The sequence below is a fragment of the Capricornis sumatraensis genome, chromosome 15 (assembly GCF_032405125.1).
Source record: "Capricornis sumatraensis isolate serow.1 chromosome 15, serow.2, whole genome shotgun sequence".
Classification (NCBI taxonomy): domain Eukaryota; kingdom Metazoa; phylum Chordata; class Mammalia; order Artiodactyla; family Bovidae; genus Capricornis; species Capricornis sumatraensis.
In genome coordinates this window covers 68,833,018-68,857,695 of record NC_091083.1, presented here as the reverse complement: position 1 = coordinate 68,857,695, position 24,678 = coordinate 68,833,018, and the positions used below count along the sequence as shown (strand labels likewise).

The following is a 24,678-nucleotide window of genomic DNA, read 5'->3' as shown; positions in this document are numbered from 1 at the left end:
GCAGCTAGGTAGCAGGCCTAGAGAGCAACTTGGCCAGACCAGAGCTGGGGACAGAGGGCACTCGGAAAAACAGGAGATCATGAGATGATCTGATACGTCTGCACACCTGGGAAACACTGTCAATGGTGGGCTGGCAGATCTTGTGGGGCATGTGAAAAAAATTACAAATAAGAGCTTAGAAAACAAAGCATACAGAAGAGGAGGCAACCATTTATTTTAGGGAAAATAAAATGTATGAGACAATGAAATCATACTACAAGGCTCTGCAGTGAATATCATTTCCATGCTCACAGTAAACAGAAATATTGGTTGTTTTTTTAACCCTAAACTGATGTAATATATGGAGGGTGGGGCACAGGAAGTGGAAGTGACAGAGCTAAATATGAACTATTATAGCAGATTTCAATACATGATGATGACTAATGAGAGGAAATGAAAGGCATTCCCATTAAAAAAAAAAAGAATGAAAGAAATATTGAAGGTAGATACCAGAAGACAGAGCAGTTGAGAGCTGAAGGTGGGGAAGGCTGAGGAAGAAGGCCAGAGGGCTGGATGGTTTCTATCAGAAGCAGTTCAGGATCCATGCCACTGCTCTGATTTTGTAAATGCTAGTACTGTAAGAAGTTATTAGGCATATACCTCACAACAGTTCCCTGCTGTGACATCAGAGCTGGGAACTGGCCTAGAAACAGTGGAAACAGGGACTTTGCATCTTCAAGGGGTGTCTTCCTCAGGCCCTGCCCACCAGGGCTCAGTGGGATGCTCCATCCCTTCTGGACATTCTGAGGACCTGTCCCTCCTGCCTGGTCTGTGGAGGGGAGCAAACTGGGGGCCAGAGCTCCCCTCCCCTGTATCAACCACCTGTGACTGCAGGCTCCCTCCATATTCTCAGGGGAATTTTTGGAAACAGGTATGGTATAGACAGAAACCAAGTGGGGAAGTAGATGATCTCTGTCTCACCCATTCACAGCTCCTCACACCCTGCTGAGCCCACAGGTAGATGCTTGATGCTTGGCACACAGTAGGTGCTCAATAAGGAACTGCTGAAGGTGTAATTATGGTGCCAAGTTTCTGTGCTTGGTACTTCATCAGACCTTGAACAAGCACCACTACATCAGAGGGTAGGACTATCTCCACATTACAGGTAAGGAAACAGGTTCAAGAAACCTGCCCAGATCACTTCCCTAGTAAGGAAAGAGCTGGGATTCAACCCCGGGGGTGGCTGATCCCATAGCCTGTGCAACTATCAGCTGCTGACATAAATTCTTTCTGGAAAAAGGCTGGTTATGTAGGTGGATAGAAGGAAGAAAAGCAAGAATGAAAATAAGAGGTGGGTTCACAACTGAGCCAAGAAGAGAACTTAAAGAGACTCCCCCTGCCGAGCCCTGGAGACTTGGGGCTGGCACCCCTACCACCCGCCCCAGCACGCCGGCCTCGCAGTACCCACCTTCTTCAGAGAGGTTGTTCTCTTTGGTCTCCTTGTCCATCTGGCAGCACCAGCCCTCCAGCCGCTCTGTTTCTGCCTGGAGCAGCTTCAGGAACCAGTAGCCGTCCCGGCGGCAGGCCCCAGGCTGCGCGGGCTCTGCCGGGGAGCTGGAGGAGGTCTCCAGCCAGGGGTCAGGCGGGGGCAGCGAGGATGCCTCCAAGGCAGGGTCGCTGTTGTCTCCATAGGAGAGGTTGCGCTTGATCTGGGCAATCTTGGGGGCCTGCCGGGGGCCGGCATCGATGCTGATGGAGCTGGGGTGCGGGGTGCAGTCTGGGAGGCTCTTCTCAGAGGACTTACAGCTCGAGTCATTGGCATCCTGGGTATCTGAGTCGGTGTCCCGTCGGGAGGACATGCTGTGAGAGGGGGCACTGCTTCTGTGGGGGATGGGGAGGGAACGGCATGGAGGAGGGGTGGGGACAGGAAAGGGTGAGTCACCAAGAGGGTCGGAGACCAGAGGCCACCCCGACCCGGACACACGGGAGACAGAGAAACGGATGCATCGTCTGCTCACCATGCGCCTGAAGCGGGTCCCACAGCCCCGTCTCATTCTCAGCTCAGCCCCCGCCCTGCCCGCACACGCACACACGGACAAGGTCATAAGGTTGCCTGTTTACTGCAGCGGGGCCAGGAAGCCCACCAACACTGGGGGTGCTGGGCCATGACTCCGCCCGGCCTCAGTCCCCGTGGCTGATTCCTCTCAAAGAGCAAGTGCTCACCCTTGCTCATCAGCACACCGGCCGCCCTGCCCGCCCAGCCTCCCACGCCTGGACCACCGCCCGCACCCCCAACCCAGCTTGGTTCTTAGAAATCCAGCAAGGAGAAGTGGGTTAGGGAGAGCAGGAGGAGGAGGCGCGGGAGAGGTGAGAGCGGAGGGAGGGAGAGGAGAGGGGAGAGGCAGCCACCACCTCGGTGCCACTTACCGCCAGTCGTCCTCTACCTGAACCCCGATGGACTGGAATTTGGTAGCGGGACTGGGCTCCTCGTTTGGCACTGGCTGAATGCAGTCAACCTTATTGAAGGACAACGACAGCCACGGCACGGGGACAAAGACAAAAATAAAAAAACAAACACCACACTTGCTGCTGAAATTCACATTAGTGGGACGACGCAAACGGACGAGCGGACAGACGCACACGAGGCATGCGGACACTGCACGTGGGCCCGAGGCCGGACCAGGTGAAGCCGGGCACTGCTCATTCGCGCGGAGGCGGGCGGGCAGGCGGGCGGGAGGTGGGATGGGGTGGAGAGGACCGCCTTTCCCTACTCTGAGGAGGGTGCCATCACATCGATCGCTTTGGGTCCGTTGTCCTCCGAGAGGTGGGAACCGTTCCTTCTAGTCCTCTCCTTTACACGCATCAGAGAGAAGAAAAAAAAAAAAAAGGACAACGAAAGAGAAAGAAAACACACACACACAAAGCCACAGCCGTTATCTGGTGTAGTTGAAGCCGGGCTGTCTCGAGGCAGAGGTCACTCCCCCAACCCTGCAGCTGAAGGGCAGGCTGGGGGCGCCATACGAGGGGCAAACCTTGGGCAGCAGTTCTGGTTTTGAAAGCTGTCACCAAGGCCACAGCCGACCCAGTCCCTGGGCCCTACGGGACGCCATCCCTGGGCCTCGATCACACTCGGCTGAGGTTACCTTCAGCACCAGGTGGGCCGGGGCAGCAGTAGGACCAGGGCCACGTGCAAGGCCGGCACTTTCTCTATACGAGGGATGCCCTGGGCCTACCTTTCATTCCTGGGACAGAGGTACGTGGCCACAGAGTAGCCAGGCCAGCCTCTCCATCACTGCTCATGAATGAGGGAGAACCCAGGTTTGAGCAGTTTGAGGCACTAAGGGATAGGACGAGGGTTGTTGGGACTGTCACTGGAAATTGGAAGCTCTGGTCTCCTGGCTTCACAGAGGCCAGAGAGGCTTCCTGGGGCGGGGCTGAGCGCCAGGCACCTCCCCACCATGGAGGGTGTAACTGCATGTCTCCTTCAGCTATAGCTAGTTCAGGGGACGAGGCATCACCGGCTCCCAAGAACTGCTTGGAGAGCTTGGATGGGAGTGGGGTGATCCGACAGGGAGAAGCCTGGGTGGGCCCGAGAGCCAGAGTTCACAGCCCCGTGTGAACCCCTGAGTGAAAGAATCAGGGTGACTCTGTCTCTCAGGTCTTCTGTAAAGATGAGATCATCTGGTTTGGCCAAGGAGAGGGTGGGGCTGCCCAACCAAGACTAAGCGATTTTCTGTACCCCTCAGAATCCCTCCAGAGTATAGGCCAGGGGCTGAACTCATGAAGGAGACCAGAAAACACAGTCTCCCGGCCAACTTTCTTCTTGTATCCATGGCGAAAACTGTAGCCCAGAGCTGCCTAAACTCTGCCTCCCCAAGAAGCAAGTGCAAGCAACTGGCCAGTGAGCCATCTCTGGTCCATTCAGCCCTCCTTAGAGTCCCATGTTCCTTCTATAATTCTAATGCTTTGTCGTGCACTTGGCCAGGGGTGGCCGGGGAAACGGAGATCCTGTCTGATCTAAGCCACCATGCACGCCACCTGGATGTCCTTGATCGGCATTTGGGTTAGGAGGGGCTCTGCCTTCCCCAAGCTCTCAGCCCACTGTAGCTGCCCTCCCCACTCCCCACCTGGAGTGTGCTTTACTTAATTAAGGATGTAGAACAGCTCTTGAAAGTTGCCAGGCGGGGCCCAGGTTTTCCCCGCTCAGCTCAAGTACTGCTATGAGGTCATGCAGGAGGCACCGCGGTGGGGGGAAAGCTAGCACACCGGCCCTGCTACGCGCTGCGGTCACGAGTGCACTGAGAGCCTGGCTTCCGGAGGCGTCTCCTGGCTTTGGCCCCTTGGTCCCAGGGAATTATCTGCCTGGATCGTTTCTTATGGAGGGAGGCGTCAGGACCGATGTCCCACTTCTCAATCTGTTGTGGGCCTGGCACCTTGAGCAACCTACCTGTCCCCAAGGCCCGAGAAGGCTCTGGGCAAAGTCCCCCTGGAGCAACCCCCAAGGCTCCAGGGCCCTGGGTCCTGGTCCCCCCGGCCCTTGGCGTCTACGCTCCACGCTGCTCCCACCACCAGGCAGGGCTGCAGCCTCCGCACCTGAGCTGACCTTGGATCAGAGAACTGTCGGGCCAGTCCTGTCTCTCACACGTCGGCTGGCAGGGCAAAGGGTGGAGTGAACAGACAGACAGAGGACAGGCAAACAGTGGACAGGAGATGGCTGGCTGAGTGTAACTACATTCACCGGGACAACCCATTGTTGGAGCAGGGACACGCGCCCACAGCTGCATGGCCCACACCACGTTCGGGCGACCTCGAGGAAGGCATGGCTTATGGGTGGAATTTGGTTTGGACACTTGGGGCCGACGCCCCAAAACAGACAAACCACCGTGACCCAGGAGACCTAGTGGGCCTCCGCCAGATGTAATTACACGCAGGCAGGTGCGCGGTGCAGGCCGAGGACAGAGTGCGAAAGGGGCCCCTACTTGTATTCCTATAGATGACAGTTTCCTTTTGGGGACGGCCTCGGGGTGGGATTCGGAGCTGGTCAGCGTCCCTTGTTCGCTCTTCAGAGCTGCATGTTTTGGGGGTGGCTCGGGGGCCTCGGGGGCTGGGGTGACGCCGCCCCGTGTCACGCTGGGCGGGCGGGTACTGCTGTCCAGGCTGTCCGAGGAGTTGCTCAGGCCAGACTGGCTCGTCACTTCGCTCTTGTGGTCCTGGCTGTCCAGATAGGTGTCCTGGGCAGACTCGGTGCTGCTCTGGACTGTGACGGAGATGAACGGCTTTGACGTGGTGCGTGGAGGGACCGGTGGCGGGGTCTTCTTATAAGCCACTAGGCATGATGAACCTGCAGATGGGCGAGAGGAGGGCAGGGGAAGGCTGAAGCCGCCAGCCCTCTGGAGTCCCTTTCAGGGCTGAGGCCCCACCTGACCCGACCCTAGCTCTGGCCTCGGTGAGGATTTCTGGAGGAGAATGGGGGTCAGACACAGCCATGACCAAGACAGACAGACCTGAGCCCTGCCCATCCTCATGCTGCGCCAAGGTCAAGTCTAGTGGGGGATGCCCAGAGGGACCAACAGACCCTCCCCCTCTTAGTCCCACACAAGGGATTATCCAGCTGGGGCACCCGCAGTGACAGCAGAGGTGTGGTCAGGACAGTTAAAGAATGGTTAACCTTGCCTGTCCTCAAGCGCAGAGACCTGCCACTCCCCTTCTCGGTCTTTCCCTCCTACTCCACTTTCCCTCCACCCTGCTCCTCTGCCGGAGGCCCCCCTCCCTGTCTGGTCAAAGACCAAGGCAGCCTTCAGGGCTCAGTTATCCTTCCCCACAGGGTGCCATTCCCACCCCACCACTCCCACCTCATTACGTGAAAACCCCACACACCAGTCTGCCTCCCCCAAGACTCCATCGCACCCAGTCAGACTGTGTCCAGCAAGACTCAGGGAACTAAGACCTGCCCTGGGTGGGAGGTAGGGTCTCAGAGTCCCGTTCCGATCCTGGCCCAGGGCTGGCTCGACTCTCGGTCTGAAACAGGAGATGCTGGTCAACTAGCAGAAGCTACTTCCTCTGAGGGGTGGGGTCGCATCCAGTGGCTTTTCTCATCTTAACTCCAACTGCCCATTCCCCAGGGAGGACGGAAACAGCCTCTACCGAGGTGAGGCCCACAGGGAGCAGGAGCCAGAGGAGGGGCTTTAAGCCTGGCCTTCAAGGGGCTGTCAATCAAGGTGATGGTGCCGGCCCAGTGGGAACCCTCGAAACGAGGCTCAGAGCCACCGGGGCCATGGACAAGGCACAGGAGAGCCCATTCATCTGCCCCATGAGACATCACCAGAATGCGGAAACACCAGAATGACCAAAATAAGAAACGGGGACACCACCGAATGCTGGTGAGGATGTGGAAAAATGGAATCACTCGTACACGGCTGATGGGAATGTAAGATGATACGACCACCCTGGAAAACGATCTGGCAGTTTCTTTTAAAATGAAACATGCAAATATCACACAACCCAATAACCACACTCTTGGGCATTTAGCCCATAGAAATGATAACATGTTCACAAAAAACTTAGGCGTGCATGTTCATGGCAACTTCACGTGATATAGGCCTAAACTGGAAACAACCCGGACGTCCTTCAATGGGTGAGCAACTGCGGTGCACCCAGACCATGGGAGACCACTCAGCAACCAAAAGAAAGGAACAATGATGTAAGCAACCACTTGGATGAATCTCAAGTGAATTATACCTCGTGAAAAAGCTATCTCAAGAGTTACAGATCACGTGATTCTATTTATAAAACATTACTGAAACGACCTAATTATAGAGATGGGAACAGATTAGCAGTTTGTGCGGAGACTGGCGGAGTGATGAAGAGGCTGGAGGACTTGGTTATAAAAGGGTGACAGGGAAGACCCCAGTATGTGCGAATTGATGGGAGCTGTGTATCTTGACCATGCTGGTGGGTACAGGCACCGGCACTTGTGATGAAAGCACAGTGGATTAAATGCACCACAGGTGATACAAGTGAAGACGGCGAAACCTGAGTAAGACTGCTGGGCTGCATCTGTGTCAGTATTCCGGCTATGACAGCAGCCTGCAGTTCTGCAAGATGTCATCACTGAAGGAAACGGGGTAGCGGGTACCAGGATCCTGCTGTATTATTTCCTGCAAGTGTATGCAAATTACCACTGCCTAAAAAGAAAAAGCCCACTCACTGGAAAAGACCCTGATGCCAGGAAAGAGTGAAGGCAGGAGGAGAAGGGGACGGCAGAGGATGAGATGGCTGGATGGCATCACCGACTCGATGGACATGAGTTTGAGCAAGCTCCAGGAGACGGTGGAGGACGGGGAAGCCTGGTGTGCTGCAGCCCGTGTGGACATAGTCAGACACGACTGAGTGACCAACAGCAACAAAAATAAAAAATGTAGTTTAGACAGTCCGCCTGTTCACCTGACAGATACGTGTACTAGGCCAGGCCCGTCCTGGGGACTGGGAAAGCCAGGGGCCCCCCTCAGCAGAGCGACAGCTGTGACTCGAGTGCCTCACCACCAGAGGCCACCACGGAAAAGCCCCGGAGCCTCGCCTCGTGCCCGCCAGTCTAGGTGACCCAGTGCTCTGGGAGCACTCAGCCCCTTCTCCGTTCAAAATTCCCCAGCCCTGCTCCGGGAGCCCCTCAGACACACACACCTGCTACATCACTGAGGTCAGACAGCCCAGGGCCAGCATGGCTGACTGCTTTCTCGTTCTGAGGGAGACACACCTAGGGGTGAGCCAAAAGTTTACCACTCCCCAACCCCTGTGGGAGACTGGACTGGTTCTCTGACCAGGCCCGGGGTAGTCTCCCTCAAGAGCTGACACGTAGAGCAGTCCGTTGAAGCCCACAACCCGCAGAGCCCAGACTCACCAGGGATTTCATGATTCATTTGTTTGGTTGGCCTGAATGTCCCAAGGAAGGTTCAGTGGAGTTTTCTTCCCCACATCAGAAGGAAGAAGCCTCAATCTGCTCAAAATGCTTAAAGGGGGACACCTCCCTAAGAACATCTCCCTAAAGGGGGTGGCAGTGAGTGTGAGGACCCAGAATTGGGCTCTAAGCCTAGCTGAGGCCCTGTGATCGCAATCAGGGTCCTTGTCCCCAACCTGTGTTGTAGGCTGACACTGGCTTGAACGAGTCACTCTGTGCAGGGACCCGCCCCACCCAGGATACAATGGGACCCTCCATAGTCAAAGGCCTGTACAGAGGGCTAACCCTCCAGTTTCTCTCTCAGGGTGTGTATGCCAGAGTCCTGCTGATGCACCCACTCATTAGAGAGAGAGAGAAAGTGAACTAGGGAGGCCAGGCCAGATAGCCAGATGTGATGAAAGAGAAGTGAACTTATCTTGGATTCTCTCTGTCTCCGGGGGCACAGGTGATAAGTGGTGTGACTAACGGAGTGGATTTTGAGGCCTTGGGGCCTCTGTGGGTGGGAGGCATCACTCATCTGTGAGCACTGTACGCTCCCCACCACCCCGAGCCAGGGCAGGAGGATGGGGCGTGACTCTACAGTACAGCTCTCATTTCACAGGCATGAAATGCCCAGAAATACAGGCCGACACCTCTGCAGCCCCTTGCAGCATCCAGATGCAGCCAGTCTGTGTTCTTAACTCCTGCACTTCCTCCCACCTCAGGGCTTTTACACATGCTGTCCCTTCTGCCGGAAGGCTTCTCTCAGCTCCTCACGTCTCAGGGGTCACTTCCTCCCAGAGGCCTCCCCTGACTGCTCCCTAATCTTGCGTCTCTCAGGATCTCCATCAGAGCACCTGCCATGTTTGTCATCTGCTCATCTCAGCATTTACTTGCCAGTGGTTACAGGCCTGACGTGGATGGGGGACTCTGTCTGTCTTGGCACAGAAGGTCGTATCCCAGGCCCATGGTGACGTCTCAAGCACAGAAAGCTCTCAATAAGTATTTGCTAAATAAGAAAAACAACCTCACCACTACAAAAACCCTCCAGTGCCGAAAATCAGGATTTAGCCATAGTGAAGGCTTCCAGCACTTTAGAACCCGAGGTTCTAGTCCCGTCCCAACTTTGGAGCCTTTTCTTCTTGGTCCCACCTTCCCACACCGACAGCCTTACCTTCTGCCCTCCCACCCCCTCAGCATGCCCCTTCGAGCTTCAGAGAGCCCTCCCATCCTTTCCCAAACATGCCACACTCTTCATGCACCGAAGCCCTCTTGCACATGCATCATCTCAGGCAAAACCCCTCTGCACATCCTCCGTGTTTCCTGCCCTCCGGCCCAGCCCTCCACCCCCAGCCCTTTCTGGCCCAGGCAGAGTCTGACCCTCTCCTCTGGAGCGCTCAGGCCCATGGCCAAGCCTCCAACTGAGTGTGTGTCCCATGTGTGTCGGCAACCGGGCCCCAGTCCAGAGGGTGCACAACCATCATTTGCCAATGAACTTTAGAGGAAGCAAATGCCCTGAGACCCAGGGTGTTGGCGCTGGCCAGGATGCGACTGCGGCCCTCCCTGCCCTGTGTGCCACACTCGACACCAGCGCGGTGAGCGGGGCCAACTCTGCGTCCATTCACTCTGGAAAGCTTCCAGACCTGCCCTGGGGAGCTTGGGGATCACTCCATGGTGACCGGCTCCTCCAGCTGGTTCCTGTGTGTATTTTTAAAGATTCTGAGAGAAGTGTCTGCTGAGCCCTAGCACTGTCTGCGCACTGCACTGCTGAGCCCTGGGGACCATGTGCCTCCCTGCCTTCACCTTGGCCCAGCCGGTCCCTCACACCCAGGATCAGACAGAAGCCAGTTGTGCGAGGCTGCCTGGCCCCAGGCCCCAGACATCCAGCCCAGTCTCCCCACCCTACTGTGCACAAGCACTCGCTTCTTCTGAGAAGGAGCCCCCTTTGTCTCATTTCTGCCTTCTGCACCAAGATTTTACCCAGCAAACTCTCAGCTTGGAATACATTTGCTTCTGCACGTTGTTTGTCTTTTTTAATGTCAGGATACAGAAGATGGCCAATCAGAGTTCAGGTGCTCAGAGGCGTGGCTGCGGTTCCCTAGCAACCTCCAGATGCTAGCCCCCGTGCAAATGCTTTGGAGGCCCAGCCCAGCCCTCAGGTCTGCTGGTGCCCAGGAACCGAGCAGGAAGCAGCCTCAACAGTGTGGGAGCCATGGCCACAAGCTCTGCAGAAGAGCCAGTGGACCTACCCGAGACCCCGTGCAAATGGAGCTGACCTCAAAGCTGACCTCCCTTGCTGGCTCTGCCAGGCTCCAGGGAGGGCTTGTTGAAGGAAGGGCTGACTGAGAACCTGTAAGATCCCTCTTTGTCTCATGCAACGGGTCAACACGCAGCTAAACTGGGCGGCTCACTTGCTATGGTAAAAACAGAAGTCAAGGCTCCCCACCCCCTAGGCCTCCAATTCCTCTTTATTCCCTGTCTCCCTCCCCAAAGCAGAGGATGCTGGGAGAAAATCCCAGGAACAGACTGGCCTCTGAGATCCACTTTCCTGTTGACGGCCCACATGCCCCCTGCTCCTGCCTCCCTGTGCCAGCCTGGAACCACCTCCCTCACTGCTCCTTAAAAGAACATCAAACTTTAATTTCAAACACCAGCAAGAGGGACTGGCGGCACTTCTCCCCCCAACATCCTCCTGGGGAGCGAGTGCACACAGCCAGGTGCTTCCTAACTGCCTCCCCATCCTTCCCTTCTCTCTTGATTGAGAGCCAGCCCCCCAGACACCCCACACTGCTGCTCCCTGGCCCCTCGTCTTCTTGTCTTACCTTTCCTGTCCCTCTTTCATGCTGATCAATGGGCCACTTAAGGAATCCAATCACACCTCTGCTTTGAAACTTTTCAGTGGTGCCACCACCCACCCAGTGGAATTGGAACAAACCCTTCAGTTGGGGGAGGGGAGTGGGGGGTGGCCTCAGGGCCTCCAGAACCTACACTGGCCTCCTACCCCGAAGTCCACAGGAGCCAAGAGGTTACCAAGGTGACACTCTGGGGAAGACAAAGCCACAAAGCTCAGGGAGTCCCAGCCCTGTCCAAAGGGGACGCGCTCAGGACACACTCCTGTTGGTGTCGGTTCCAACACTAACCGCAGACCTCACTGAGCGAGTGCTCCACCTATACCCGGCCCTCATTATTAACAAGTCTGTAACACAAGTTTGCCTACACGCTAAGACTCATCTGTAACCTTTAAATCAACACTCGTGGGGCTTTTGTGGCCACTGGCAGAGCCCGACACGCAGGTTCCCAGCTGACACTGAACAGGGCGACCCCGTCTTTCTGTTTCAGCTCATACTGTAAACACGCCTCCTTTTCCTAGTCTACTTAATGCTGCGCTTTCACGTTTGTGTGTTTTTGTTGCTGGTGGTGATTTCTTAGTTTGAAATGGCCCGAAGGACAGTGCTGAAGTGCAGTCCCGCGTTGTTAAGTGCAGGAAGGCTGTGACGTGCCTTATGGAGAAAACGTCTGTGTCAGACAAGCTTCGTTTAGGCGTGAGTTACGGTGTTATTGGCTGAATTCCACACTGACACATCAACAATATACTAAATAGGTGTCTTTAACAGAAGCCTCGGTGTTTTCTGCTGGCAGCTGGTGAACATGCAAGGACTCTGCATTTCCCTTTGGAACAATGGCTCAGGATCGCTAATTCAGTGTCTGTGAGACATTATGTGTGTTAAGCACTGTGAATAATAAGCATGGACTGGACTTTGGCCAAACAAATCCTCAGAACAGGTATGTGAGGTAGGTCTGTCGTTGCCCCGTTTTCCAGGTGGGGCTCAGAGAAGTGCGGAGGCTCGGCCAAGCTCACCTTCCAGCCAGGCAGTATTGGGGCCAGGGCTTGAACCCAGGCTGCCTTAAGTCTGACCGCTCCCCCATGCCCCGGCTATGGCACCAACTCCATGAGGGTCACATGGAGGCAACAGCCTTGAGCAAGTCAACTGCTTCACCCAGGAAATGGGGTGTGACATCCCAAGTGCTCTAAATGGGATCCAAAGAGCTGGCAGATATGAAGATGCCTTGTAATCCTGGGGTGGCCCCTGCAATTCCAGTCACCATGGTTTCTGGATGAAGGAAGGACTGATCACTTTCTGGAGGACAGCTGGAAGACATTAAGGTTGACTGGGTCTGGCAGGATGGACCAGAGTCACTGAAGGAAAGCAAAGGCGGGGTTTTTAGGTGGAGGGGTACTCTGAGCAGAGGAGTAGGGCAGAAGAGCTCAAAGCGTGGGCAGACAGATTCGAGCAGGGCCTGGCTTGGCGAAGTGGAATTCAGGTAATTCAGCTGGTGAAATGGAGCCAGGGGGCCCGAGAGAGGGTCCTTGATTTCCTGGGGCTGTCTAGACAACAGGAACAGTGCGACCTTCTTGCCCAGAGAATCTCTCACAGTCCCTCTGAATGGGCCTGCAGTCGGAGGATTCCACAGCACGCAGACATGACTGCAGCTGGAAGTGCGTTATCGCCTCCTATCTCCACGGCCTGGCACACGAGGCAGCCCTGTGTCAGGCGCCAGGCCATCTCAAGTCCAGAGTGTCCAGATGAACCTGCGCCTCCCTCCCTCACATCAGCCTTGTTCTCCTGGAGAGGGGACCCCCTGCACTCAGTGACACACTCCAGGAGCCTGGGGAGTCCCACCCCCTCTTCCTCAGCCTCCCCCACAAACGCACATATCACAGAGCCAGGTTTTTCTCCATCCCATCATCCCGGTCCAAGCTGCCACTTCCTACCCTCCTGCCTCCCTGCTTTGTCAGTGGCCCAACTCACCCAGAACCACTCTCCAGACAGTAACCCGAGGAGTTATTTAAAAGTACAAACTAAAAAAATAAATAAATAAAAAAATACAAACTAGATTACTGCCTCCCTTTTCTCAAGTTCTGCAAAGGCTCCCCGTTCCATAACGTTGCCTACTTTGGCCTGCAACAGGCACTGCCCCTTCTTCACGCTCAGTTCCTGCACGTCCCCCTTGCTCACTCCGTTCCAGTCACGCTGCTGTTCTGCAAACACGGCAAGTGCGTGCTCACCTCAGGGCCTTTGAACCTGCTGCTCCTGTCTGTGATGCTCCCACCCCCATCTCTGCACACCTCCTCCTTCTTAACCTGCTCTCATCGCTGCTGCCCACTCAGGTCTTGGCTCAGGGGTCATATCCTTGATGGGTCCTCCCTGACCACCCTTGTCTACAGCTGCTATTCTTGCTCTGAGGACCTTGTTGGTTTTATCAGGCACTGATCAACCTACTGGTTCCCTTGTCTTCTGTCCCTCTCCCCGACCAGATACACATCCTGGGTATCTAGCATAGCTTCCTGAGACTGTGTGTGTGTTAGTCACTCAGCTGTGTCTGACTCTTTGTGAGCCCATGACTGTAGCCTGCCAGGCTCCTCTGTCCGTGGGATTCTCCAGGCAAGGATCCTGGAGTGGATTGCCATTTCCTTCTCCAGGGGATCTTCCTGACCCAGGGATTGAACCCGGGTCTCCCACATTGTAGGCAGACACTTTACAGATTGACCCTGAATATTTTATAGAATTAAGATGCTTTCCCAGGACCAAGCCCAATACAGGGCTGGGCTCAGTAAATATTTATTGAATGATTGAACAAACCCGTTTGACAGCTGGATAGACTGAGGCTCAGGGAAGAATGATTTATTCCTGACTTGGAGCTAGAATCTAATGCCCAGGGCAAATACTCTGAAAAACTCCTTGTGAACTGGTACAGACACTATGGATAATAATATGATGGTCCCTTAAAATACTAAAAATAAGAGCTACCATATGACCCTGTAATACCACTCTTGGGCATACGTCTGGAGAAAACCATGCCCTGAAAGGATACGTGCACCTCAGAGTTCACCGGAGCACTGTTTGCAACAGCCAAGACACTGAAGCAACCTACATGTCCACTGATGGAGGAATGGATCAGGAAGACGTGGTGCATACATACAATGGGATATTTCAGCCATTAAAAAGAATGAAATAATGTCATTTGCAGCAACATAGATAGACCTAGAGATTCTCACAGTGACTGAAGTGAGTCATTCAGACAAAGAAGGAGAGATATTGCATGATATCCCTTATAGGCAGAATCTAAAAAGAAAATGACAAAAATGAACTTATTTACAAAACAGAAACAGACTCACAAACTTAGAGAATGAACTTAGGGTTGCCAAGGGGTAGAGACAGAGGGAAGGGATAGTTGGGGAGTTTGGGATAGACATGTACACACTGCTATATTTAAAACAGATAACCAACAAGGACCTACTCTATAGCACATGGAACTCTGCTCATGTTATGTGGCAGGCTGGATGGGAGGGGAGTTTGGGGGAGAATGGATACACGTGTATGTATGGCCGAGTCCCTTCACTGTTCACCTGAAACTATCAAAACATTGTTAATCAATACAATATAAATTGTATTCCCAATACAATATCCCAATATAAATTGTATTCCCCAAAACTATATCCCAATACAAAATTAAAAGTTTAAAAAAAATAAATAAAAAACAAAAAAAGAGAAAAGATCCCTTTAGGTCAGCCCCCAACACACACACACACACACACACACACACTATACGAGTACAGTCTGGTGGGAGGTAAAGCTTGGAGCAATTCTGTGTGAAGTCTAGCAATGAAGCCATGCTTCAAGCAATGTCTTCCAGGCAAGGCCTATCTTATGTACAGATTTAAAAGGATCATGACCGAGTGAGTACTGGGCCAGGTACTACTTTATTCCACAGGCCTGGGAGGGGAGATAATCATCACTGATGTTTCATAGATGGGAGAACAGGCATTTAGCTTTCTAGAGTGGCTGTGGGGCTTCCCTGGTGACTCAGTGGTAAAGAATCTGCCTGCCAGTGCAAGAGACTTGGGATCGATCCCTGGTCTGGGAAGATCCCACGTGCCTCGGAGCAACTAGGCCTGTGTACCGCGACTACAACTCAGCCTGTACTCTAGAGCCTGGGAACTGCCACTACTGAGCCCATGTGCTTCAACTACTGAAGCCCAAGGGCCTAGAGCCTGCGCCCTGTAACAAGAGAAGGCCCCGTGATGAGAAGCCCATGCACCGCAATGAAGAGTAGCCCCCACTCACCACAACCAAAGAAAAGCCCTCGAAGCAGCAAAGACCCAACACAGCCGTAAGTAAATAAAAATTATTAAAAAGGAGAAAAGAGTGGCTGCGTAGAAAAGTCTGCTCTGTGAGACCATGGTGGGCGGTATACTCTGCACAGGGTCTAATCCCTTAGTTTTCCCAGCTAAGTGGGTTGGCCTTTGATTGGGTGTCAGAAGTTTAAATGTCTATGGGACACCAGGCCTCTAATGCCTCTGGCCCCTGGCTGTCAGGTGGAGACCTGGGTGAGTGAAGCCAGAAATATCTGGACTTAAAAATAAATAAATAAAACCTCAAGATTAACAAACGGAGTTAGTTAATCCAAAGTTTAAAAAAAAAAAAAAAACTACTGTGCTGGCACACGCCCGCCTGCTAACATGGCCCGGGGCACAGAGGCTGTGACTGCTGGAGCTGCTGCCCTCAGACCTCCTCGCTCTTTCCGGAACCCCAGCTCCTCTCCCCTACACCCCAGGAAGCCAGTCCCCAAGAACCTCCTGCAAAGGCAGGAGACCCTTGGGAACTTTGAAATAGAAGCAGGAGGCCCCTCTGGCGCTATGTCAGGTCTGCTGGGCAAAAGCAGAGAAACCCCTTCTGGTGGCAGGCCAGGTCTGGTTGCGGGCCCATGGCACCAGGGCACAGGGGACGGGGGACAGGAGAGCCCCACCAGGAACACAAATGGCCACCCCCCCCCCCTTCAAGGCCCTGGAGCAGCTGCCTGGGAGGGACCTGCTCGGTTGCTGGGGCAACAGCCTTGGTGCCCTCCAGAAACAGCTGCTCCTCAGAAAGCCCCGCTCACATCCCCGTTGGGCTCAAGGTCTGAGGTGGTTCTGTCCTGACACGTTCAGGCTGGAGGGGCTGGAGGATGGGGTTAAGCAATGCCCTCCAGACAGACCCACAGTTCAGGTCAGCCGGTTCTCTGAGGACAGCGAGCTGCCAGATGACTCATAAGCTCCAGGGCATCTCCCCAGACGGAGGGCTGGCCGTGAACTGGCCTAGCATGAAAAGATGTAACTGTATCAGATCATCAAGTCCTCACCAGGCCTATCGTTCCCACTTCAAAGAGGAAGACAGTGAGGCTCAGAGAGGAGCGAGCAGCCCCAGGTCAGGCGGCCAGGATCTGAGCTCCGGCGTTCTGATTCCAGAGCCGGCACTCGTAGCTGCTGCTTCACCACCCTGCCCAGGGGTGGAGGCAGGTGCCACTCAGCCAGGCCTGCGAGATCTTGGCCAGGCCAGTTCCCCAGTCAGGACCCTAGTCTCGGTCCTCACGCAGGGTCTGGCGATATCCTCTGAGTGGGTTAGCTGGCGGTGCCTCTGGCTCTGCTGCCCATGGCGACAGAGGTCTGGTGCTCCTGGACCAGAGCCCCAGCGTATGGACGAAAAAGGTGCCCTGCTCTGTGATTACGGCCACCCAGCGCCCTTCTCCCCTGGATGTGCAGTCCTGGACACTCTGACCCTTCACCAGAAAACACCAGAACCCCTGATATGGGTTTCCCAGTCACTCAGGACTTTCCCAGCTTGGCTAAATCTCACTACAGCCTCAAAGCAGAGACCAGAATGAGGCCACTTGTCCCAGGTCACATAGCTGGTTGATGGGGTACTGTGACTGGAACGAGGATGTGAAACTCTCAAATTCCAGGGTCTGAGGAGATAGTAATGCCAGTGATTCTCAAGCCAGATTCCAGGGACCCCCAAGAGGGCCTGGGGAGGCTGGCTGACTCCCACCCAGGGCCCTCGGAGGCGCTCCATTTTCCTTTTCCCCTCCATGTGGGGGGGAAATACCATTTCCCCATCTGGTATTTTGAGCTCCACCAGACTAATTCAACCTTTTCATAGTACAAATGAGGAAACTGAGGGTCAGAAAGGCAGACGCGCTCCCTGAAGAGCAGGTACCACAGCAACCACCTCTCCTGGGGCTCTGAGTGTGTGTGTTCCCCATGCCCCCCGCCCCCCACCCTGCAGACCACCGGCTCCAGACATTCAGGGAGGCACCCAACTGTGGCCGAGCCCCACCTCCTCCAGCCCCTAACCAGCATGCTGTTTCTCAAAACAACATTTCTACCATTACCGAGACTGTATCCAGTCAGCAACCTGTCAGGCAACATTCACCCCTCACCACCCGTTCTGTGCTGGAATCTCCTGCAAGAATCCTTTTATTTCTCCCCGGAGACCTGCCTGCAAAGTTGGCTCTGCCAGAAGCTCTGCTGAGGCCCCTGCCCTACCCCACAGGACACCTTATTACCACCACCCCTGGGAGTCCAAGCTTTAAAGAGATGCCAGCAGTTACTGAATCATGATTTCTCTCGTACATTAAAGCTATAAATTCTAGTAAGGAGGTGCTGACAGGTAGAAGATGGCCCGTTACAGGGCCACTATGGCTCCAGCCCAATGCAAAAACTTGGCGTGGACAGCCCCTGCCTGGCCTGGCGGAAGAGTAGGGGGTGGAGGATCCAAGATTTGGCTTTTCAAATACTATCTGACTTGTCAAATGCCAGCTCTAGCATGTGAACCTCGATGCGGCCTTTCCAAAACTGTAAGGTCCCAGGAGCCCAGCCTGGGAAGTGCCAGTTAAAAGAAAGAGCCTCTAAAACCATCCTCACTTCGGGAGGGCTGACGTCAAACCCTGGTAACGGGTCACAAAAAGCCTGGCTTTTGACAAGCTGTCACAGGACCCTGCGTCCAGTGTGCAAAGCCAGACACTGCCAGGCCCTGTGCACCTCGATTGCTGGCCTCTTTCATCATTCTGAATGACCAAGCGAATCCCAGAATAGAAAGACGGTGTTAACAGGCTCATTCACTGTGCCTGGAGTGACAGGTGGCCTATCGGGTGACAGAATTTGGAGCCAAGAACCCTGGGCAGCTGAGAGACGAGATGAGATGAACGGTGCGGCAGTGAATGGGGAAAACCGTGAGTTCAGCTCAGGTCAGCCCAGGCCGGCCACCTTCTGTGGTGCCAGGCCTGGGGACAGGGACACAGGAAGGGAGAGGGCCTGGCCCTCAGAGCTTATATTAAGGTCCTCCGTTCAGGATCCCAAGTTAGACAATTACACAAAGCAGCAGACACGTGGGAAAATGCCTTAGTGACTCCGGCGGATCACAGACACGGTCTGAGGCTATATCACCAGAGGAAGGTGCAGGACCAGGGAGGGCGCAACCCCAGGGGGCTCCTGGGTAAAGCAGTGGGGACTGTTGGTGACTGTGGACAGGGGTGTTGCCAAATTGGAGCCTGACGAGAAGGGGACAATTTGCACTGGGGAGAAGTTTCTAATCCATCCTCCTGTTATGACAAGTGAGGCCGCACGCTGGCCCCTGGGTGGGCCCCAAGGACCCAGGATGAGTAGTCCTCGACCTCAGGAAACTCACAATGAAGTAAAGCTCCACCGACTGGGTGCAGCCACGTGGAGTACTGCAGCAGAAAGCCTGGGACTGACTGAACAGAGAGAAAAAGTATTCGTTGTTCAGCCGTGTCCGACTCTTTACCACCCCGTGGACTGTAGACCACCCGGCTCCTCTGTCCACGGAGTTCTCCAGGCAAGAAGAGTGGAGTGGGTTGCTATTTCCTACTGCAGGGGCTCTTCCCGACCCAGGGACTGAACCCGGGTCTCCTGCATTGCATGCAGATGCTTTACCATCTGAGCCACCAGGGAAGCTCGAGCCACCAGGGAACAAGAGTTCCTGCAACTGACGAGTGGCGTGTGTCACAGATCTGCCACAGATGGGCGTGACACGTGTGCACCACGAGCCATGCCCAGTGCACACGAGGGGTGGGGGGCTTTGAGGGACGGGAGTAGGAGCCGGGAAGTCTTCAAATACCTAGGAGACTGTCACATACACACATGGTCCCGGTCATCACAGTGCAACCAAAGGGGGGCACGAAGGTGGGGGTCCAAGGGGAAGAGATGTTGCCTCATCCTAAGGAGGCGTTTCTAAGGGGCAAAGCTGCTTAGGAGGTGGTCAGCTAGGCTGGACCCAGGCACAGTGGATGCAGGGAGGGACTCATGCTCCCACATGTGTGGCCTCTAAGATGCCTCCCAGGCCTAAGATGTTTGCTCTTTCTTCGCTTCCTACTTCACACTCAGTTCTCGATGTGACATCATACATCTTTTTGGTGTGTATGACATTCACTGTTCAATTCTTTTTTGGCGTCCAGAGAATTGGTTCTAACAATCAGAGGAGGGGCAGGAGAACGTTCAGATGGCCAAGCTACAAAGGAAATAAGGAAGGACCACCTCTAAGACAGCACGGCCAGGGCTGGACCTGGACTTCCTCTGGACAGTCTGGCAGCACAGAGCCCCTACCTGAGACGGGAAACCCCCTCCTGAGAATATGAGGGCGGCCGGAACTAGCTATCCTGGCTCTCACCTCCCCCCACACTTGCTGCTGAGTTGAGGGAAGCCTGTAGGTCGGGAGGCCCTGAGTGTGAGCACCATTCTGCACTGACTCATGGTTATGACTAAGGCTCCCACTGGTAAGAAGGGAAGGATACGGGCTCGCCCTGTTCACTGCCCTAGGACTGCCACAAGATTCATCTTCCCACAGATGGGAAAGGGCTTGGCAGGTGAGGAACCATCATTACAACTGCCTGTGTGTGTGTGTTAGCCGCTCAGCTGTGTCCAATTCTTTGCGATCCCATGGACTGCAGCTCGCCAGGCTCCTCTGTCCATGGGATTCTCCAGGCAAGAGGGGCCTGCATATTGAACCAGGGGCCCACAGGGCAGCTGTCTGACCCCAGGCCCTCCAAGCACTCGAGGGCCCAGAAGCTGGGGGTTTCTGGCCTGGAGCAGAAGCAAGGTGTCCTGTCCCTCCAGGGGGCAGGCTCAGGAAAATTCAGGGTCCTGAGGACCTCAGCCACCTGCCCATCCCCCGGGGCCACACCTGCATACCTGTGTTAATATTTTAGGGTGGTGACCTCTGGTGTCCCTGCCTCACCAAGCACCCCTCTAACTCCTCTCTGCCCCCCTCTCCATGCCAACCCCCCATGTCTGCAGTGTCCAGGCCTCTGCATGGCTGCTCCCTGCCTGTACCACCCCCACTCCTGCACCTTACTGCCTCCCCCGCTTCTGGTCTACTCTGAGCACTCCTCGCTCTGAGACTTCCCTGACTGCCCTCCCGCCCCGGCCCAGTGCCCCTCACTGGGTCACCCCCCATGACCGGTGTAGAGGCGTCACAGGCCTCTGCCATCACACTGTTTCACAGGCCTTACTCTTCTCCTTCTCCCTTTAGATTCTGAGTCTCCGGAAGGCAAGGACCGCGTGCTTCCCATGCCCGTGGCACCCAGAAGGGGTCCCCCCAGAGAGTGCCTGCTGCCACTCACGAGGCAGGATCCTCTGACTTCACCCCCAAAGCAGCGCAGGGCTGCAGGGCCTTCCCCCTCACGCGGCCATACCCCTCTCTACTCGATGTTTCTCCCGCCACCTCTAAAAGCACAATATGGTGACACTTGGGAAGATCTCTTTGAAAGAAAACCTACCCAGGGGAAGGTCAGCAGCTTCCCAATCCCATCCACAGAACCCTGCCCTTGCAATGGCACAGTGTGAGACGCCCCCGTAAGGACTGGTTGAATATTAGCGACTAATAGTCATAGGTACCGGTGTTTTTCGCCTGCTCAGGCATCGGCGGCTATGGCCCTGTCACTCTCCGAGGTCCTTACATTCGATCCCCACGAGGAGATGTTTTCACCATTGCCCTTTGTGCTGCTGAGGAAACGGAAGCTCAGAGAGGCTGAGGGATTTGCTCAGCATCACCCAGCAAGCTGTGTTCTATCTACTAAGTGAGGGAAAACCTTTCAGGTTTCAATCTCCAGAAACCAACCTTCACAGCATCTGGTTGCACAACAAATATACAAGTTTGGTGGCAAGGAGACTGACAACACACGTTCCTATAAAGCTTGGAAGTCACCACAGAAAGCCTGGTTTCCCCTTTCTGCTGGCGGACTCTGGCTAGCATTTACTTTTATACAGACCTCAAGCCCAAGCCAGCATTCTGAAGAGCACCTGGAGAAAGTGGACTTGACCTTGACCTTACCTTCCACCCCTCTGGGAGCTGCTCTGCCCCGATGTTTTGCAAGCATTACCTATCACCCGCCTCCCCCAGGCTTTGGGCTGTCCTGCCAGGCCCTTTTCCGCTCTCACAAAGAGACTTGTGACATCACTTGCCCCTCAAATGGTCCCTTCCCCTCCTAGGACTGATCTGTAAAGGCTGGGCACGGCACTAGGCGGGGATGACACAGTTTCCACCAGGTGTGCTGCTTCTGGTTGATTAGTAGCACCTGCCTGTGTTAAGAAGGATCCTGAAGCTGTGCCCAGGCTCCACACAGCCACCGCGGGCGTGGGAACCAAGGCTGCCTCTGGGGAGACAGCCCTCCTGGGAGATGAGCAGCCTTTTAAAAATTCTGCTAGAACCCAGCCAAGTAAAGCTGAGGGCTGCGGTGTGCATTAACTTGGAGAGTTAACCCGAAGAGTTTGTTATTCAGACACCACCTATTCTTCCTTTCAAATATACCTCCTTAAAATGGGCTAGTGCATGAGGTACCCAGCCACAGAAACAGAAAGTAGAAAGTGTGATTTGCAGGGGCTGGAGGAGGAGGGAACGGGTACAGAGTCTCAGCTCTGCAAAGATAAAGAGATGGAGGGCAGCAATAGCTGTAAAAGATGTGAACTGTACTTCACACTACTGAACTGTGCATTTAAAAGCAGTTTCAGCAGTAAAGTTTTATGTATACTTAACCACAATTAAAAAAAAAAAAATGGGCTAGTGAGAGTCCACTGAGGAATCCTCTACAAATGAGCCCCAGTCATCACACTGATTTTTCACCAAAATCCATAAGTCACAAATAAAATATTTAAAGCTACTTTAAGCATGAATTTTCTGATTTGACTTAAATGTATTTATGAGCAGGGGCTGACTAATAATCTGAGACGACTATTTCCTGAGATTCAGGAAATAGAAATTTAAAAAGCAGGGTGGGGAACAGCAAAATTCAAACAGGGCTTCCCTGGTGGTGCCGTGGATTAAGACTCCATCTGCCAATGCAGGGGACATAGGTTTGATCCCTGGTCTGGGAAGATCCCACTTGCTGTGGAGCAACGAAGCCCGTGCGCCACAACTACTGAGCCTGTGCTCTAGAGCCTGGGAGCTGCCGCTACTGAGCCCATGTGCCACAACTACTGAAGCCCTCACACCGAGAGTGTGTGCTCCAGAACCACAACGGGAAGCCCACACACTGCGACGAAAAGCAGCCCCCACTTGCTCCAACTAGAGAACACCCGAGCTGAGCAATGAAGAGCCAGTGCAGACAAAAATAAATAATAAACAAAATTTTAAAATGCAAATAGAAAATTAAAAAGACTGGAGGTCTACAAGGGTAGAGATGGATGTGTTAGTATTAGAACCTTGGAAAGGAGTTAGAAGGAAGGTAAATGTGGAGGTTAAAAAAATTAAAACTTGGGACTTCCCTAATGGTCCAATGGTTAAGAACCCACCTGGCAATGCAGGGGATGCAGGTTGGACCCCTGGTCTGGGAACCAAGATTCCACACGCCACAGAGCAACTAAGCCTGTGTGCCCCAACTACTGAAGCCTGCGCATTCCGGAGTCCACGCACCACAACTAGAGAGTCTGTGTGCTGCAACTAAGGCTCAACGCAGACAAATAAATACTTAAATAAAACAAAAAAAGAGCTATAAATACCCTGTATAACAGTACAGAGAAGTTACAAAGTCACTTTAATCCCAGTGCCCTAACACAACCACTATGCCATCATTCTACACCAGAACTTTCAAACTGGGCTTCTCCAACGGCTCAGTGGGTCAAGAATCTGCCTGCAATGCAGGAGATGCAAGAGATGTGGGTTTGATCCCTGGGTCAGGAAGATCCCCTGGAGGAGGAAATGGCAACAACCCACTCCAGTATTTTTGCCTGAAAAATCCCACGGACAGAGGAGCCTGGCAGGGTGCCGTTCAAAGGATCGCTAAGAGTTAGGTACGACTAAGCATGAGCCATTCTGGAACGGCAATCTGGCTAAAAAGAAGTAGAAACTTCTGCTTTGGACTTCTTAAACAAAAGCAGTTGGCAGAAAAGAAAGAGCAGTGAGTCAGGATTTCAAATCTTGGTTAAGCTGTGTGACTCCAGGTAAGTCACTTCACCTCTCTGTTCCATCATTTCTAAAAACAGCAGTGCTAACTGCAACCCGCCTCCCTCAGCGAGGGAAGCAACAGGGCTCTGTGCACTGCTGAAGCAGTATGTGAAAGGGCGTTAGCAGTAAGTAGGGAGCGGTGAAGAAGTTTTCCCTAGATGACTAATGATCAGTATGAAAACTTGATGATGACAGTGATGATGATGTAAGTATTTGGAAGCGCTGATGTTACTTAATCAAGCTCACCAAGCCCAGCCAGGCCCGGCCCGGACCTTGCAGACCCTTTCAGACCCGAACCTGTCCCAGTTCCCTCCATACACCAAAAGCCTTACACCTCAGGGTCTTGCCCCTATGCAGTTCCCAATCTGCCTTGGCCTGCCTCCTTCCCATCCTCCACCCCACTTTCCCTGAGGTGCCTTCCCCATCCTCTCTGAGAAAGTCCTTCTCGGCAACTATGTTTCCTTCAGGGCTCTGATCTCAATTATACAGTATCCTGTGTATCCTTACTTGCTTGGATGGGGTCTCCAAGCTCCCTGAGGAAAGAGACCAAGTTTGTCTTGTTCCCTCTTCTTCCCCTGGCTCAGCGCGTGGCATGAATGGCTGATTGTTTGGAAAGGGGCGTGGAGGTGGGGGCGGGGAGGAGCTGGCTGGGATGAACCCAAGTCCTCTGCCCCTGGACTGTTCCCACACACTGCTGCGCGTGCCCTCTTTGGGGAAACTGCTGTGGCAGCAGTAGCGCTGGCTGCCCTGCCTTCACAGGTACCGCCGGACAAGCCCAGTTCCTCCCACCCTGCAGGCTGACACCTGCTGACTGCTACCACTCCCTGTGCTGGGCCGACAGCACCTCATGCAGCCTGGGAAGGCAAGAACGTTCCAGGAGAGCCTGGACCTATTACTGTATTCACAGCACTCAAGAGCAGACTCCTTATCACAGCCCGGGGAAGCAAACTGCCCAATGGAGTGATGACCGCACTGAAATAAACCCTGGCTGAGTGCCTGGTGGACTCTGACAGCTCTGGGCAGGCTTCTCTAGCCTGACTCAGATCCCCAGACCCCTGGACAACCAGCCCCTGCCTTCCCTCTCCTACCTGAGGCACCCTCCCCTAAAAATCTCCATCCACTTGGAGTTTTCCCCTGCTTTTGAGGTCCTCTCTAAAGCCTGCCTCAATTGGCTTCATCTTCCCCATCAGAGCCCCACACTCGACAAAGAGCCATCAGATGACCAACTCCTCTCCAAACACCAGGTGCATCTGAACTTTTCCAGGCATGGGACAGGGATGGTCTTTAAATGTTCCAAATCTTCTCCGGATATCAATAAGAGAGCAGGGCTAACATTTCTTAAGTGCTTCCACTGTGCCAGACACCCAGCTGAGTGCTTTACACACATATATACACACACACTCACTCTCACACTGTGACTCGTGTGATATCAGTATTATCAACTCTATTTTGCAGATGAAGAAACTGAGGCCCGGAGAGATTAAGTGACTT

General features: G+C 54.0%; 1 protein-coding gene across 6 annotated transcripts in view; it reads right to left on the bottom strand.

Annotated features, from left to right (window-relative positions):
* The window catches only part of DLGAP4 (DLG associated protein 4), an 87,061-nt gene that overhangs the window by 27,263 nt on the left and 35,120 nt on the right, over positions 1-24,678 (bottom strand). For 3 of the 6 annotated variants that reach the window (XM_068987429.1, XM_068987430.1, XM_068987432.1), the window contains 3 exons: positions 4,959-5,320; positions 2,407-2,495; positions 1,448-1,860 (listed from right to left, as the gene is read on the bottom strand). In XM_068987429.1, coding sequence (XP_068843530.1) covers positions 1,448-1,860; positions 2,407-2,495; positions 4,959-5,320 — 864 coding nt within the window. Of the gene's footprint in view, positions 1-1,447; positions 1,861-2,406; positions 2,496-2,750; positions 2,831-4,958; positions 5,321-5,856; positions 5,972-24,678 lie in introns of those variants that run through there. The other 3 variants (XM_068987434.1, XM_068987431.1, XM_068987433.1) reach the window with 3 other exon arrangements.